General features: G+C 42.6%; 2 protein-coding genes across 2 annotated transcripts; one reads left to right on the forward strand and one right to left on the reverse strand.

Annotated features, from left to right (window-relative positions):
• Positions 1-737: 737 nt before the first annotated feature.
• Positions 738-11324, forward strand: aqp7 (aquaporin 7). The gene is made up of 7 exons (XM_042059814.1): positions 738-763; positions 6230-6395; positions 7333-7459; positions 7600-7737; positions 8073-8191; positions 8791-9008; positions 9598-11324. The coding sequence occupies exons 1-7, from the start codon at positions 753-755 to the stop codon at positions 9791-9793; spliced, it is 975 nt and encodes a 324-aa protein (XP_041915748.1). The 5' UTR covers positions 738-752; the 3' UTR covers positions 9794-11324.
• On the reverse strand, positions 10439-14153 carry tpgs2 (tubulin polyglutamylase complex subunit 2). Its single transcript, XM_042059815.1, has 7 exons — positions 13977-14153; positions 13591-13670; positions 13384-13471; positions 13035-13166; positions 12088-12189; positions 11629-11792; positions 10439-11059 (listed from the first exon to the last, which is right to left on the reverse strand). The coding sequence occupies exons 1-7, from the start codon at positions 14050-14052 to the stop codon at positions 10835-10837; spliced, it is 867 nt and encodes a 288-aa protein (XP_041915749.1). The 5' UTR covers positions 14053-14153; the 3' UTR covers positions 10439-10834.
• Positions 14154-14209: the final 56 nt, after the last annotated feature.

Genomic DNA, 14209 nt, shown 5'->3' on the forward strand with positions numbered 1-14209 from the left:
AATAAATGAGAAGTTTGACAGCCAGTGTGGGTATTTTCATTACTTGCTACCAGAAGACATTAATACAGATGGGAGATGGAAATGACAATGTATATAGTTTGAGTAATGTGAATGGAGTCATGCACAAACATTTGCTACTTAAGAATGCCGGTAGGCCTTTCCCTGCACCTTAAACAACAATGCATGCTAGCTGGCATTTATGGTGAACGGTGGTAAATGACATTGTGAATAGAGAACCAGGAATACAACAGAGCAAACGGTAATGACAGTGATATTACACGGAGAACAGCGGCAGGACAGTTTGAATGTTAGCGCCGGCGTTTGGCTGGCTGCACGCTGCGTGAGCACGTCACGGCTCAGTCCGTGACAGTGAGTTTTGTCGTACAATAAAGTGTGTTTTTCGAAACACAGGAGGGTAGAAATGCACATAGCCATTAACAGAAAGACAGAGGACTGGAGGAAACCGAGACAATAACAGGGAACAGGTGAGGAAGCAAAAACGGAGGGAAAACTAACAAGACAGGAAGCACAGACCAAATAAGAAGATGGGGCGGAGACAGACAGGTGACAGGCAGGTAACACAAAGCACATGGGGAACCAGGCAAACACAGCAAACAGGACACTACACAAAGTTGAAACCAGGGGACAAAGTCATTCCATCCAGGCAGGATCCTGACAGAGCACTTGGTGAAAAACCATCACTGGGTTGCGTGTAAGATGGGAACAAGACTTACGTTGAGCTTGGCGCCACGATGCACCGGGTGTAAGATAAGGCCCTATATGTGCATGTGTGTTTGTGTGGTGGTATGTGCGTGCATGCCAGTGTATATGTTTGTGTCTGTATAAACTTGTATGCATCACTGGACCCAATACTCTCTTATTTACCAGGGCACTGGGAAATGTGCCCAAGTAAGGAGGTTTACACAAAGAGGTTTGTGTGTGCGTGTGTGTGTGTGTGTGTTTCATGGGTGTGCCAATGTACTGCAGGCGTGTGGAGCAGCAGCAACATCAGTCTCTGACTGACTGACTGACAATTGGTAGGCCCAGGTTTGATTCCCGAACCCAACTTTAACTTTTGTGGTTGTGTGTGTGTGTGTGTGTGTGTGTGTGTGTGTGTTTGTACACACTTGTGTGCACTGTCATTGCCCGTGTGTGTGTGTGTGTGTGTAAAATGTACACATTTACAAACACATGTAACACTTTTTGTGACATTCAGCAAATATCTCCTCATTTAATGTAAGTTCCTTCGGACAATAGGCCTACGTTCTACTCTACGTGCAGTTGTCCTCCATCTCAGTTGCATCAGTTTTCTAAATTTGAAGGTTCTAAAACATTATTATGCTTCACTGAATCCTTCTCGTTTTCTTTCATTTGTCCAGCTAACTTTTCCATTGAACCTAGCCATTTATGATGGATTACACACTCGACATTCTGAAATGCACGATCAAGGCCAAATTAAGTTATCACGCAGCCACTGTGTCAGCAGCATCAGTGCTGACGGTGACGGTGCGTTTCTGAATTCAGATTATTATGTAGGCTAGCCTACTAGACTGTTCTCACGTTGCAGCGCTTTACTTATATGAAGTAGCATTAATCAATATGAGGGGCATAGGGGGATAAATGTTGTCCCCCCGACGATAAAAATAATTTAGCAGAGGTAGGGATAGGAAAACCAGAGGGGGGGAAATCCTAACCATCCCCCCCTACAAATTGCACCCTGTGTTTGCTGTATGTGACAAAATGTTTTAGCTTAGAAACCGCATAACATCGCACCTTTAATCTGTTAATAAACCTGTTCACAATCTCCAAATGTACTGTTATTTGAGACAACATGCCTGTACATCCAATAAAGGCAGGTGCTCACAAGTAGACATTGATAGATAGATAGCCTTTATTATGACCGCCGCGCAGAAGCATATAGGTTTAGTCAGATTTTTTTTTTTTTTTTTTTTTTTTTCGCATGCCCAAATTTCCGTCAATGATTCCCGGGACACTGAAAGACTGAGGTACACCAAACTTGGTGGGCATGTAACCCCACATGGATAGCATGGAACCATCGTTTTTCGTTTTGATCTGTAGCCCCCCCGCTGGACTGGACCACCGAAAGGAGGGTAGGGCAGACACAGTTTTCTGTGAATATCTCGAAAACCCTAGGGTTTAGGCGGACCATTTTTTTTTGTATGTTGATCTCAAGGGGCCATGTCAACCCATTCCATAACCACTCATTTAATGTATAGCGCCAGCGCCACCTAGTTAAACACAAAAAAAGTAAAAATGAGGTGTTGTAATTGAAGGTATCTGTGACCTAACATAGTCAAAACTGCACGAAATTGGAAGTGTAGGATCATTATGACACCCTCTGTATGCACGCCAGGTTTTGTGGAATTCCGTTCATGGGGGGGCCACACAATAAATTAATTTATGTTACTATACACCAACTGGCCTGTAGGTGGCCGGAGACAGTTTTCTGTGAATATCTCGAGAACCGTAGGGCCTAGGAGGTCCACCTTTTTTATGTATGTTGGTCTTAAGGGGGCATGTCAACCCATCCCATTACCACTTATTTCATGTATAGCGCCACCTAGTTAAAAATTAAAAAGCAAAAAAATTAGGTGTTTTCATCACAATATCTCTGGCTGACAAGGTCAAAACTGCACAAAATTACAATAAAATCATTTATGTGTACATTTAGTGACGTACACCAACAAGGATTCCCGGGACACTGAAAGACCGGGGTACACAAAACTTGGTGGGCATGTACCCCCACATGGATAGCATGGAACCGTCATTTTTCGTTTTGATCTGTAGCCCCCCCGCTGGACTGGACCCCCCGAAAGGAGGGTAGGGCAGACACAGTTCTCTGTGAATATCTTGAGAACTGTAGGGCCTGATGACCATTTTTTTCAGATGTTTGCCTCCAGGGGTCATGTTAACCCATTTCATGTGCACACATGTGCACAAACAGATACACACACGCACACACACATACATTCACAGTAATCATACGTATGACACATACTCACACAGTAGACATATGTACATACGCAGGCACACACACAAGCACGCACGCACACACAAACACTCACACACACACACAACATAAACATAACATAAACAATCAAGAATTTCTCAGAATTATGAACAGGCAAGATGGAGGTGGGGTTGTATAAAATGAATTTTACATGTGAAATCTATGAACTAATCATGTTTTGGTACTTGTTGTCTAGCAGATACCAGTGAGAATTGAGTGTGGATAATGCAATTTAGTGAGACAGTTAGAATCATATAGGCCTTTCAGCGTGATTTCTTTTTGTGGAAAAAATGTGCTGGACTGGGCGGCGGTCATATTTTGTACCGCTCTGCGGTACATCTAGTTGTCACTGTAGTTGCATATACAATGAAATTAGGTTATATGACTGAAAGTGCAATTGGGGTTAAAAACAACAACAAAAAATTAAAAACAAGAATGAACAAAACACTTAGGACAGGACAAGTGAAACTGGTGTATAATAAATAAATAATATAATAATATATAATAAATAAGTGAATAATTAAATACCACTATTTAGAAAACTTTATTCAGACTAATGTTTTTGTTTGGTGTGAAATATGGTCATCTATTTGAGGACCGATGGCCTCACAATGAGCATTTTGTCAAGAAATGTCACCCTTTTGAATTTGACAGAGGAAGTTGTAGCGTGCCAGCTTTGTGTAGATTTCTAGATGTCTGCTTTGGTTTTTCGGCGGCTGGGCATGGGGCCTTGGTATGATGTAGAATGCCATTCATTCAAAAAGTTTGCAGTCCACTGGCAAAAATAACACTTTTGAAGTTGACACAAGTATGGGATTACATATGAACGCTTGCTTGTCTCATTTGACTGATTTAATCAATCAACCAATCAATTAACCGTTTTTGTAACTGACCAGGCCATCCATTTAAGATAACATGACAGCTCTCATGGATGGAAAATCCCCAAGACAAAGCCTTGTGATTTCCGGAACAAGAAAATTGCCAGTCTAATTTACTACAAGGCATGCCAGCCTTGCCAGGCTGCTCTTGAGGCCATCAAACGCTGAAGGGAGCACAATGTCTAATTGTGCAATACTTCGCTGTCAGGATTATACTTACTCTTAGAACTGAATACCACTACTACTACTAAAAGGACTATCACAGCCGGATAAATGATAACAGGAATCTTGTGGAACGTGGTAATATTTTTGTTTGATCAGGCTGCAGATTCAGGAATTCATTATACTGAGGTGTTTTACTGCCACTGTGGGGAACTTTGTGGTACTGCAAACAAAATCTGTTTAATCATAGTTTAGATCAAAATGTAGACAGTCTTGGCATAATGTTTATTCAGTGCTAGGTCTGTCTGAGTAGGTTTTTAGAAATGGAATAGAATGTTAATGTTCTATTTGATAAAAGACACTAATATCCCTAACAGAAATCCTGTCAATGGTGGTAACAACAGCAGAGAGGAAAACAAAAGCCATGAAATCAATGGCTAGAATGCCTAACATCACAGAGAACCAACAATAAAGAACAGAACTGATTGATAATGATAAGGATAATCACATTCATTTTTACTGTGAGATGCACTATTTTTAATGTATTTCTTTTTTCTTTGTGATATATCAGCAAAATACTAGACACACTTTACAGCAGCGCATGTGAGCACACACGAGTTATCTTGTTGCAACAGCTGCGGCTGAAGCAACTGGCACAGGCAACTCCTAGTAACTTTCCTCTTGAAAGTTGCTATCTTTAGTTAATGTCATTATAAAAAAGGCCTTTTTTCAGATCTGCAGCTTATGAACAGTGCTACTGTTCCTACTGGAATCATATAATTCTCCCTTGTTTGTGTTTTGGACCCCCTTTGAACAGAAGGTTATTATGAGTAGTAATTGATTTGTCCCCTTGGTATGTGGGCAACCTCAGAAAAGTTTTCTCATGTCATTGCATGGCTGATCAATGATGGAAAGTTTGAAAATCTACAGAAGTCATGGTATGCTATGTGGAATTTGTATTAAGAACTTGAATTCAGTCAAGTCCAAAAAAAGAGAAAAGAGAGTATTAATTTAGACCTTCCTGCCCTTCCACGTGCTTCCATGTGGCAGGATAAGCAGCAAGACCTCTCCATAATAGGGAACAGAACAGAGCAGGCATCAATAACAACAACATGACCTTGATTAAGTCGGACACATTAGTTTGATTAGTGACATTAGTTTGGAGAAGAAAAAGCAAGAATAGGCTGGCTAAAGCATCTTAAGTAAGGCCCCTTCAATGAATTTCACTAATTGTATATGGCAAAGGATCAGCTGACTGAGGACTGAGCTTGACTTTGTGGCCTGCCTAAACGATGCTTAGTTTCATATGCTTTATTTTGACCATCTATAGAAAATGTCCTTTTAAACAGATAGATATAGGACTGAATGCAGATATGAGAGTATGCGTATGCTGACAGATGAACGATGACCAAATTAGACACATTTTATCATTAAGATCTTCAAAAGAGGATTTCAGGCTCATTTCAGTCTTAATGGCACAATGCATGGCATAAGCTAGTCTCCTATGTGTGTGTGTGTGTGTGTGTGTCTGTGGGTGTGTATCGGGCCCTTTGATCATCTAATCCCATTTGCCAATATTTGTGACCAAGGTAACAAACAAGAGGACGGGGTGACAGCGGTCATTCTGTTATGGTATGTAAATGGAGGGGACCGTCTGGGAGCCAAAGCTCGCTGCTACGTGGCGGGGGATGGATGGGACTGGTCCAAGGTCATGGTCAAAACTGCCAAAGCAAAGGTCATTTACTGTGAAAGGTTCACCGAACTGTACATGCAATTACTGTTGTAATTACTCGTGCACATTTTCAGATAACCTGCATGAACTCAGCGACACCGTCAAGTGAGAAGGTTTACAAGTACTATAGCTTTTGTAACACCCCCCCCCCCCCCCCCCCTTCCATGCATGTGGGTGTGACTGGCTGTGTGTGTATGCGGACTGGCAGTTGTCTGAGGGGGCGGGACACAAGCCATATAAGGGGAGACGCCCTCAGAGCGTTCAGTACTTTCAAAGGAGAGAGTGAAGGGAGAGAAAGCAACACAGACCAAGAGAGTGACAACAAAGAGAGAAGCTAACAATACACTATTCCATTGAGGAGCCTTGGAGACCATTGAAGGATTTTGATAAGACAGACTCCAATCTAACAAACTTTGACCTGTACAGAAAGAGTGGGAGGAGAACGACAGGACAAATGAGGGACTCTCAGACCATGCTGGAAGAGGGGCGAGTGGGGGAACAGAGGGAGAGCAAAGGGGCCACCATGGCGTGGGTCAGGAACGAGGTCGTCCGCGTGGGGCTAGCCGAGACCCTCGGCACATTCGTTATGATGGTGAGCATGCATTGCACTGCAATAGGAACACACAACCTGTTTTGTCTTATTGGTGCACGGTTGGTAATGCCAGATATATATAATAACTACATTGAAATATGATTCAGACATCGTTTGGGTCGTATGGAGAATTTTGACAGATAGCATTAACAATAGAAGCATAACATTCAGATGAAAGCTATGAATTAATAAAAAATAAGAGTACATTTGTGAGGCTCACCATTTTTAGGATATCTGAGAGGTTATGCTTTTCTGTATAACAATATTATAAGATGTAATGTGAAGGACGGTGTCATGCCACATTATTATGTCACCCACTTCTTACTCTTGAGCCTCCCATGGTTTGCCAGAGCATAAACCGGTGACTCCTTAAACAGGATGGCCACTCTGGCTGTGAGCGCTCACACACTCACATACTACTGACCAATGACCGGACACCCTTTGTGTGTGATCTCTTTCTCTTTCTGGAGCCATGCTGTCAATGCAATCTCGCATTGTTGGAGGCAGGCACTTGTGACGTGTTCTTAGTGGAAGTAGCCAAATGTTTGACCTGACTCTGACACACACATACACACACACACACACACGCACACACACACACACACACGTATTCACGCTTAGTCTCATGTCAGTCACAAGGAAAACACCTGCTCCACAAATCCTATTCTTAGAGTAATTACAGTGTTCTTTAGTCTAGAACACCATCTGACACATTCCCTCAGCTGGAATGACAAGTGTTCACTGTTTCACATACATAACGTCAAGCCTCAAGTTTAAATGTTTATTTACAGTATGTACTATTTTCTTAAATGTGAGAGGTTTTCTTTACTGTCCATCTCTTATGACATGTAAAGAATCCCATTTACCCTTCATTAATCGGCTGGGCTATGGTTGACTGTGTGTGTGTGTGTGTGTGTGTGTTGGTTGGTTGTTGCAGGTGTTCGGGCTGGGCTCAGTGGCTCAGGTGGTCACTGGGACAGGAGCATTTGGGGAGTTCCTGAGCATCAACCTAGGTTTTGGGCTAGGTGTGGCTATGGGTGTGCATGTCGCTGGCAAAGTTTCAGGTACGTTATGCGGAATTGCGTACATCTATTGTTTTACTGGTAGTTCAGCTTTTACTTGAATTTATGTTAATCTTTTAGGCTCGTGCGTAGAACCAATGGAAAGAAAGAAACAAGAACCAAAACAAATCTCTCTCTCTCAGGTGCTCACATGAATGCAGCGGTCTCCTTTACTATGTGTGTCTTTGGACGTCTGAAGTGGACGATGCTGCCCTTGTATATCGCATCCCAGTTCCTGGGATCTTTTCTAGCGGCTGGAACAGTCTTTTCCCTCTACTATGGTATGTATGAGTTATATTCCTGAAACAAAGGAGTATAAACACTGATACAGAAATATTTCTGTCCTGTCCTAGACCTTGAACGATGCAGTCATTTCAAGGATTTCCTGGAAGGATGCTTTTTAGTTACTTTAGAATAAAGCCACAATATCCAAACAAATGACATAGAACATCACATCTCCATTGAAAGCCATTGTGCTTATATTGACATTTACTGTGTACCATGCCCAATAGGGATCTATTTTGAGCTCAATTTTTCACACATTGTCTAGTATTAAACCATTAGTGTAAGAGGCATATTCCACTGGTCACAGCTTTTATTTGTTTCTATACTGTAGATGCCATTTATCACTACAGTGGGGGAAACTTCACGGTGACTGGCCCTAAAGCAACAGCTGGGATTTTTGCCACCTACCCGGCCCCATACCTCTCTCTCCATGCTGGCTTCCTAGACCAGGTGAGTGGTTAAACAGAACAGGTGTCCAACTCATTAACAGCTGCAACACCAGTTCTAAGGACTGGTGATGACAGGTGAGGAGAACCTGCCTTTCAGGAACAGTGGGTCTGCAAGCTTTTACTGGGCATGACAAAAGGGGAAAAAAGGAGGCCTATGCAAATATATGGCATCTCTTGCATAGCACTGACAAGCTCATTTTCATTGTACAGCTTTCAGCAAAACTGTATATTTACTTTAAAAAACCAGGGAAAAATAATTCCCAACAAACTTTTTGAGCCATTTTTTTCGGCAAAATATAGTATTTTAACCCTGGTTCCCAGAGTAAGTGCACTTGCTGATTGCTCTGCTCCATTTGCACTGCACTTCTCCAAACACTCACTGGTATGACAGCACCTCGGTTACCACGTTTAACTGAAATGCAGTAAACACTGCTTAACATTATGAATGCGCACAACTGATAAGACAGTAATTACAGCTGATAAAGGTATTGATTGTATTTCTGGTCTTTCATTGATTAGAAAGGGTCTGTGACGACACACTCTGTGCTGTCTTGGCCTGATTCCTACAATGTTCTTTTCCATGTCTCCTCTCTCTTGTAGGTGCTGGGCACTGCCATGCTGCTGCTTTGCCTGATGGCCCTGTCAGATCAGCGAAACCAGCCTGCACCGATCGGTAGTGAACCTCTGGCTGCCGGCCTCCTGGTCATCCTGATTGGTATCTCTTTGGGCAGTAACAGCGGCTATGCCATCAATCCCACGAGAGACTTGGCACCCCGCGTCTTCAGTGCCCTCGCTGGATGGGGACCTGATGTGTTCAAGTAAGGATTCTGTAGATGTTTGTCTTATGGGAAAGAATACTGAGAGCAATGGGTTTATGGGAAATGTATGCAATTCAGAGATCTTACTGGATATGGTGGGTCTGCTTTATAGGGACGGGTGTGGAATAGAGAAACAGGACTCATGGGTAATGGAATTGAAGCAGCAGAGAGCTCATGAGAGATCAATGTTATAGAGATGGGGATTATGGGGGACGGTTTATGATGTGCCAGGTTTAGGGGAAATATATGGTTTAAGAGAGGGTTTATGAAAAATGAATGATGTGCAGTCACAAGCCTTATGGTAAAAAATCCTGTTGAGATGGGGCAGATGTATGGATAAGGTATCTCAGCCTAGACACTTAGTTAAACAAATATCATTTGTAAAGGAAGAGGGAATATACAGTAAGGACCAACCCTGCATTAAAGCCAAAAGCCCAACACATTGCATGGATGCCTTTGTTGAAGATAAATACATAATTCACAATAGAAATTTCAAGACAGAAGTGAAGGGTCCAATTGACCTCTCATCACCAATTGAACAGATGAATGCGGAAAGTTCACCTTTGACCTCTCTGTTTCTTTCCTTTAGGGCGGGCGGTGGATGGTGGTGGGTCCCTGTCATGGCCCCTTTGGTTGGTGGGGTCATTGGTGCCCTGATCTACAAAGTATTTGTGGAGATGCATCACCCCTCCGTGGACAAGCGTGGACTTGGGTCTAATAACAAGCCTGAGAGTGAGCCGCTGGACCAGCTGAAAAAAGCAGCTGCAGCTGAAATGTGTGTGTAGACAGCTGTCGGACATACACACCCTCAGGCAGTCATGCTGAGACCAAAGTGGTTCTGGGGACCATGAAGAGAAGACGCTGGACTTAGAAGGGCCATGCTGACCACCGGCTGGACACCACTGGTATGGACACCAGCTCTCAGTGAAGATCAAAAGCAGCTAAGGCTGTGGTGCATCTCCTCTAGCTCCTTCTCTTACACTCTAATACGATGGAGTACAAGATCACTCCAGCTAACCAACAGCATACAACAGACTGGAAGGACAAAGAGATGACGTGTCGCGTCCCATCTCAAGGCTGATGGAGGCAAAGCCGAGGGAAAGAGGAAACACAACGATGAATCACAGGGCTGGTCATTATGTGAAGACACGACAACATTTAGGCGCTAAATGACCGTTGAAGAAGAAAGGGAGACGGGGCTAGTGAGTCGGATAACTCGGAACACTGCACCCTCTTCACCTGTCTGGCCTCAATTTAGATGTGCGTACTAAATGACCAGAAAAAATGATGTCACACTCTGATTGGAAATTGTCTGTAAATCTTGTATGCTCCTCGGTCAAAGAAGGAAGACAAAACAATAATTGCACAGAATCTAGAATCTATAGATGGTTGAGAACCACATGTGAAAACAAACTAAGACTTGGCCATAATGTGTTTGAGGCATATTTTTTTATCGTTAATAACATTTAAATAAATAAATGACACTGGGGATCTCACATAAATCAGGGGTAGTGAACAAACATACCTGTGTTCACAGTTTAGTGGACAGACTGGGAAAACAGGGGCTAAGCGTGTGAAGCTAGTGTTAGCAATATGCCTATTCATCCAGTTAAGGTGTGTAAACAGGGACATACACATACATACATCATCACTCAAGGTCAAATCACCATGATTCTCAACCATTAGACATGACATACCAACTTATTTTAAAATGAAGGCCTTCCAGTCAGTCGTTTTTAAACACATTCCTTGCTCCTTGCATATCCAACTAGCTTAAATGCTGTATGCATCACATATTCAGTGCTTTATCCCTTAACATGCTCTGGTCATCGCTTTAGCGCACTGTGTCTCCCTGACCCCCCATGTACTTTAGCGGGGCCCCCAGAACCCGTGGTGGATGCCTGGATGGGGGGCTTCTTTTTGGGGGCCGGCTGCTTGGCTTTTCCCTTGAAGGCTTTGGTCGGGTCCAGCTTGTTAAGCAGTGGCTCACCTGCAGAGTCCAGGTGAGGGTCTGAGTGGAAGGTCAGTGGTTGGTAGAGGGCAGCCCATTGCTGGGGGGGGGGGGATAATGAGAGAAACATAAAAGCAGAAAGGGTTCACTGGCACTGCTAACTCAGTTGTTAAAGTGTACTATGGACTGGCAAATGTGTATTCTCTCTTATATGGCTTGGAACTGTGTAACAAACAATGCTAGTGTTGATTTGCACATCAAGTCTATTTTAAGTTTATATAAGTCTCAGCTAAGTTTGACATTTGAACAATGTTGGTACTGTAAAAAATGTCCAGCTTGTAAATAAAACAGACTTTTGTAATGAGCGCTTTTTGTTCACCTTTTGTTTGCATTTTAACAAATACAAAACACATTACTGCAACATAGCAACTATCTTTTGGCATCAGAAAGATATACTACGATGCGAGGTCACTGACTTACCCAGGTAACTTAGGGAGTTACTTCTGATCTCAAAACAATATGTCATTTAAGAAGCAATGCTTGCAGTAAAGAGTTCTTTTGGAGATCAGTGGTGACTCCCAAAGTTACCAGGATAGGCCAGTAACCTCGCTTTGTAGTATACCCTTCAGAAAGCGTGTCGTGTGACCTGTGCACACTTTGCCCTCTCACCTTGGCCTGTGGGCTGGGCCCATATGGGGTGAAGTTGTACTGCCACTCAGGCAGGCCCAGGTGTGTGATCATGAGCCGGTAGTAGGCGGTGAACGAGGGGGTCAGGTAGTGCCAGTAGAGCGAGCGGTCCAGGAACCACACATCACACTCCTGGGACACCTCATCTACACAGGAAACAGGAGACACAGACGACCACACAAACAAACAAACAAACAAAATTATAAATATGTGTGTCTGGAAACTTGGCTTACTCAGCTCTGTGAAGAGAATGAGTGAAAAGTGACATTCCAAGAGCAAGCATATGGCTGAGATAGATATGGTTAGTTTATATCCACTTTATATGCAACTAATATTTCTTACTTTTTTCAGAAAAATGAAACCATTACAGTAAATGGGAACTTTAAACTTAACGCTGCCTAAAATTATGCGTTGTGATGAATATGGGTGTGCAGTGACTACCTTCTGTGCAGTTCTTGTAGACCAGACACACCTTCCCATTTCCCGCACAGGGGTCCAGCTCAAAGATCCGACTGCGGGAATCAAAACGGGGCTGTTCTCTTTCTGCAAGGCACCATGACCCTCTAATGTTATTAGTTCAAAGGGACCATTTTACTATAGATCAATTGTTGGTGATGGAAAAAAGCAGGTAAGCAACACAACAATATTTACACTGACCACTCGTATCAATTTTGTTTGTGAATCCAATTAAAAGAGGTTGTTATAGACCCTTTCAATGTTTGTAAATATCCAGAGCCTAGTTTGGGGGAGCGCGCAGCATGGGGTCAGAAAAATGGTGCAGTTAACAGACAGGCATGTTGAGCTGTCAAGGTATGCACTGCCATTGTCATCCCAGGACCGGGAACCTTACCTTAATAAATTACTCTTAGCTTATGGCGATTGTCTGACTGATCCTGAGCTGATAACAGAATGGGTAATGACGTTAGTAAGTGGCCAGAGATTCATTGTTCCACTATATACGACTATCTGGTTGACAAGCCCAGTGTGTATACATGCAAAAAAAGTAGAACAAATGGGCATTTTTCTTGACATTTCCTTGACATTTCAGTCAATTCACACACACACACAATTCAATGGGATGAAAAGCTTTCTGATCCCGATATGCGCGCACATTTTACCTTTCGTGTTTGGGTCAATATTTGACAGTTTCATCTCATGAAAATGGAAGTGTGTCAGTTTGGATTTCTTAAGTGAAATTGTCTGTCATTGACTAGCCCAGGTAGGACCATATTGATGTTGAGCTTTGGCCGTGAAGGTAGGATGACCACAGGTCTAACAGAACAGAAGTTCTGTGTGGTAGGGTCAAATATTTTTGTATTTATAAGTTGTCTATCAGTGTATTTTGCTCACACTGCACTCAATGTTGTGGATGTGCTCAGCCATCTCACCTTCTGCCTCTCCATCAGAGTCCAGATCAGCGATGGTGGGTGTGCTGGGGAGGGAGAATACTGCTGATTGGCCAAGCCGCCGGAGCTTGGCCACACTATTAATCACCATACAGCCCACAGACACACACTCATCTGCAACATAATAGAGGTATACTCATTTGTGGTTAGTTAGGGTGTTACAATTACAAACAGTTATCATATAATTAATGAATTAATGCATTAGCTTGATGTATGGATTTATTTTATATGTAAACCAAATCCCAATGGCAGTTGATCAAATAGGCTAGGTATTTCAAACGTGTTTGTATCAAGGCTGGAAGTTTGAGTAAAGGCAAATTACAAGACTCACTCTCAAGCTTTGAACCCCAGGTCAAAGTGAAGCCATCTGTAGTTAGATAAAAGTCTCTGAGGTCCTCGGGTAAGACACATGCGTTTTTCTGATGAACAAGAGGCATTGTGAAAAAGAATACTACGTTTGAGTATCGAGAAACAAAATCAGCATTCACACACAGACGCGTAGCTATATATCATTCATAAATGACGTGGCTTAATATACCTGCTCCCATGACAGCAAACATCGTTTCTCTGCAGGCTCTCTTTCTGCGAAACGCACATCGAGGACTCCAGGAAGACTCTCTGTGGATCAGAACAAACCATCAGATTTTAATACAGCTGCACAATGCAAGAGGTAGATCTGGACAAAGCACTGACATTACAGCTGTCTGTTGCTTGAGCATTACCTATCAGGGGTCTATCACTGAAGCAACTTAGGGTAGATTCATACACAGATGCTTAAATATGCATAACAGATATAAGACAGCCTAATAGCTGAACGTTTCAAACCTAGCTTGTCATTAGCCTGATTACTGATAACTAAGTGGTTAGCTTGCTGTATCACTAGCTAGCTGCAACTGACATTTTCAATAAGCACAATAATCTCACCAAGTACTCGAGTAACACCAAGTGTCAGCCTTTCTATGAAGACTTTATGCGCTTTCTCATCCTTTGACTCATCCATTCCTTTTGAATAACGTATAATTAGCTAATGATTAGCTCAATGACAAAATACATACAGATATTTCATTCATTTTGTGTGTGAGCACTCACGAGTACCAGGAAAGAAAACATTGCGAGTAGGTAAAGTCATAGGGAGTTGTAGTTTTTACATTTGCGAA

Source organism: Alosa sapidissima, chromosome 13 (genome assembly GCF_018492685.1).
Source record: "Alosa sapidissima isolate fAloSap1 chromosome 13, fAloSap1.pri, whole genome shotgun sequence".
NCBI lineage: Eukaryota > Metazoa > Chordata > Actinopteri > Clupeiformes > Clupeidae > Alosa > Alosa sapidissima.

Bases quoted from the DNA above. Each gene is read 5' to 3' on its own strand.
- aqp7 (XM_042059814.1), top strand. The intron at 7,460-7,599 runs GTACGTTATGCG...TCTCTCTCTCAG, and splicing joins TGTCGCTGGCAAAGTTTCAG to GTGCTCACATGAATGCAGCG. The intron at 8,192-8,790 runs GTGAGTGGTTAA...TCTCTCTTGTAG, and splicing joins ATGCTGGCTTCCTAGACCAG to GTGCTGGGCACTGCCATGCT.
- tpgs2 (XM_042059815.1), bottom strand. From the start codon at position 14,052: ATGGATGAGTCAAAGGATGAGAAAGCGCATAAAGTCTTCATAGAAAGG. The intron at 13,671-13,976 runs GTGAGATTATTG...TCTGATCCACAG, and splicing joins TGGTGTTACTCGAGTACTTG to AGAGTCTTCCTGGAGTCCTC. The intron at 12,190-13,034 runs GTGAGATGGCTG...GGTGCCTTGCAG, and splicing joins CTCTGATGGAGAGGCAGAAG to AAAGAGAACAGCCCCGTTTT.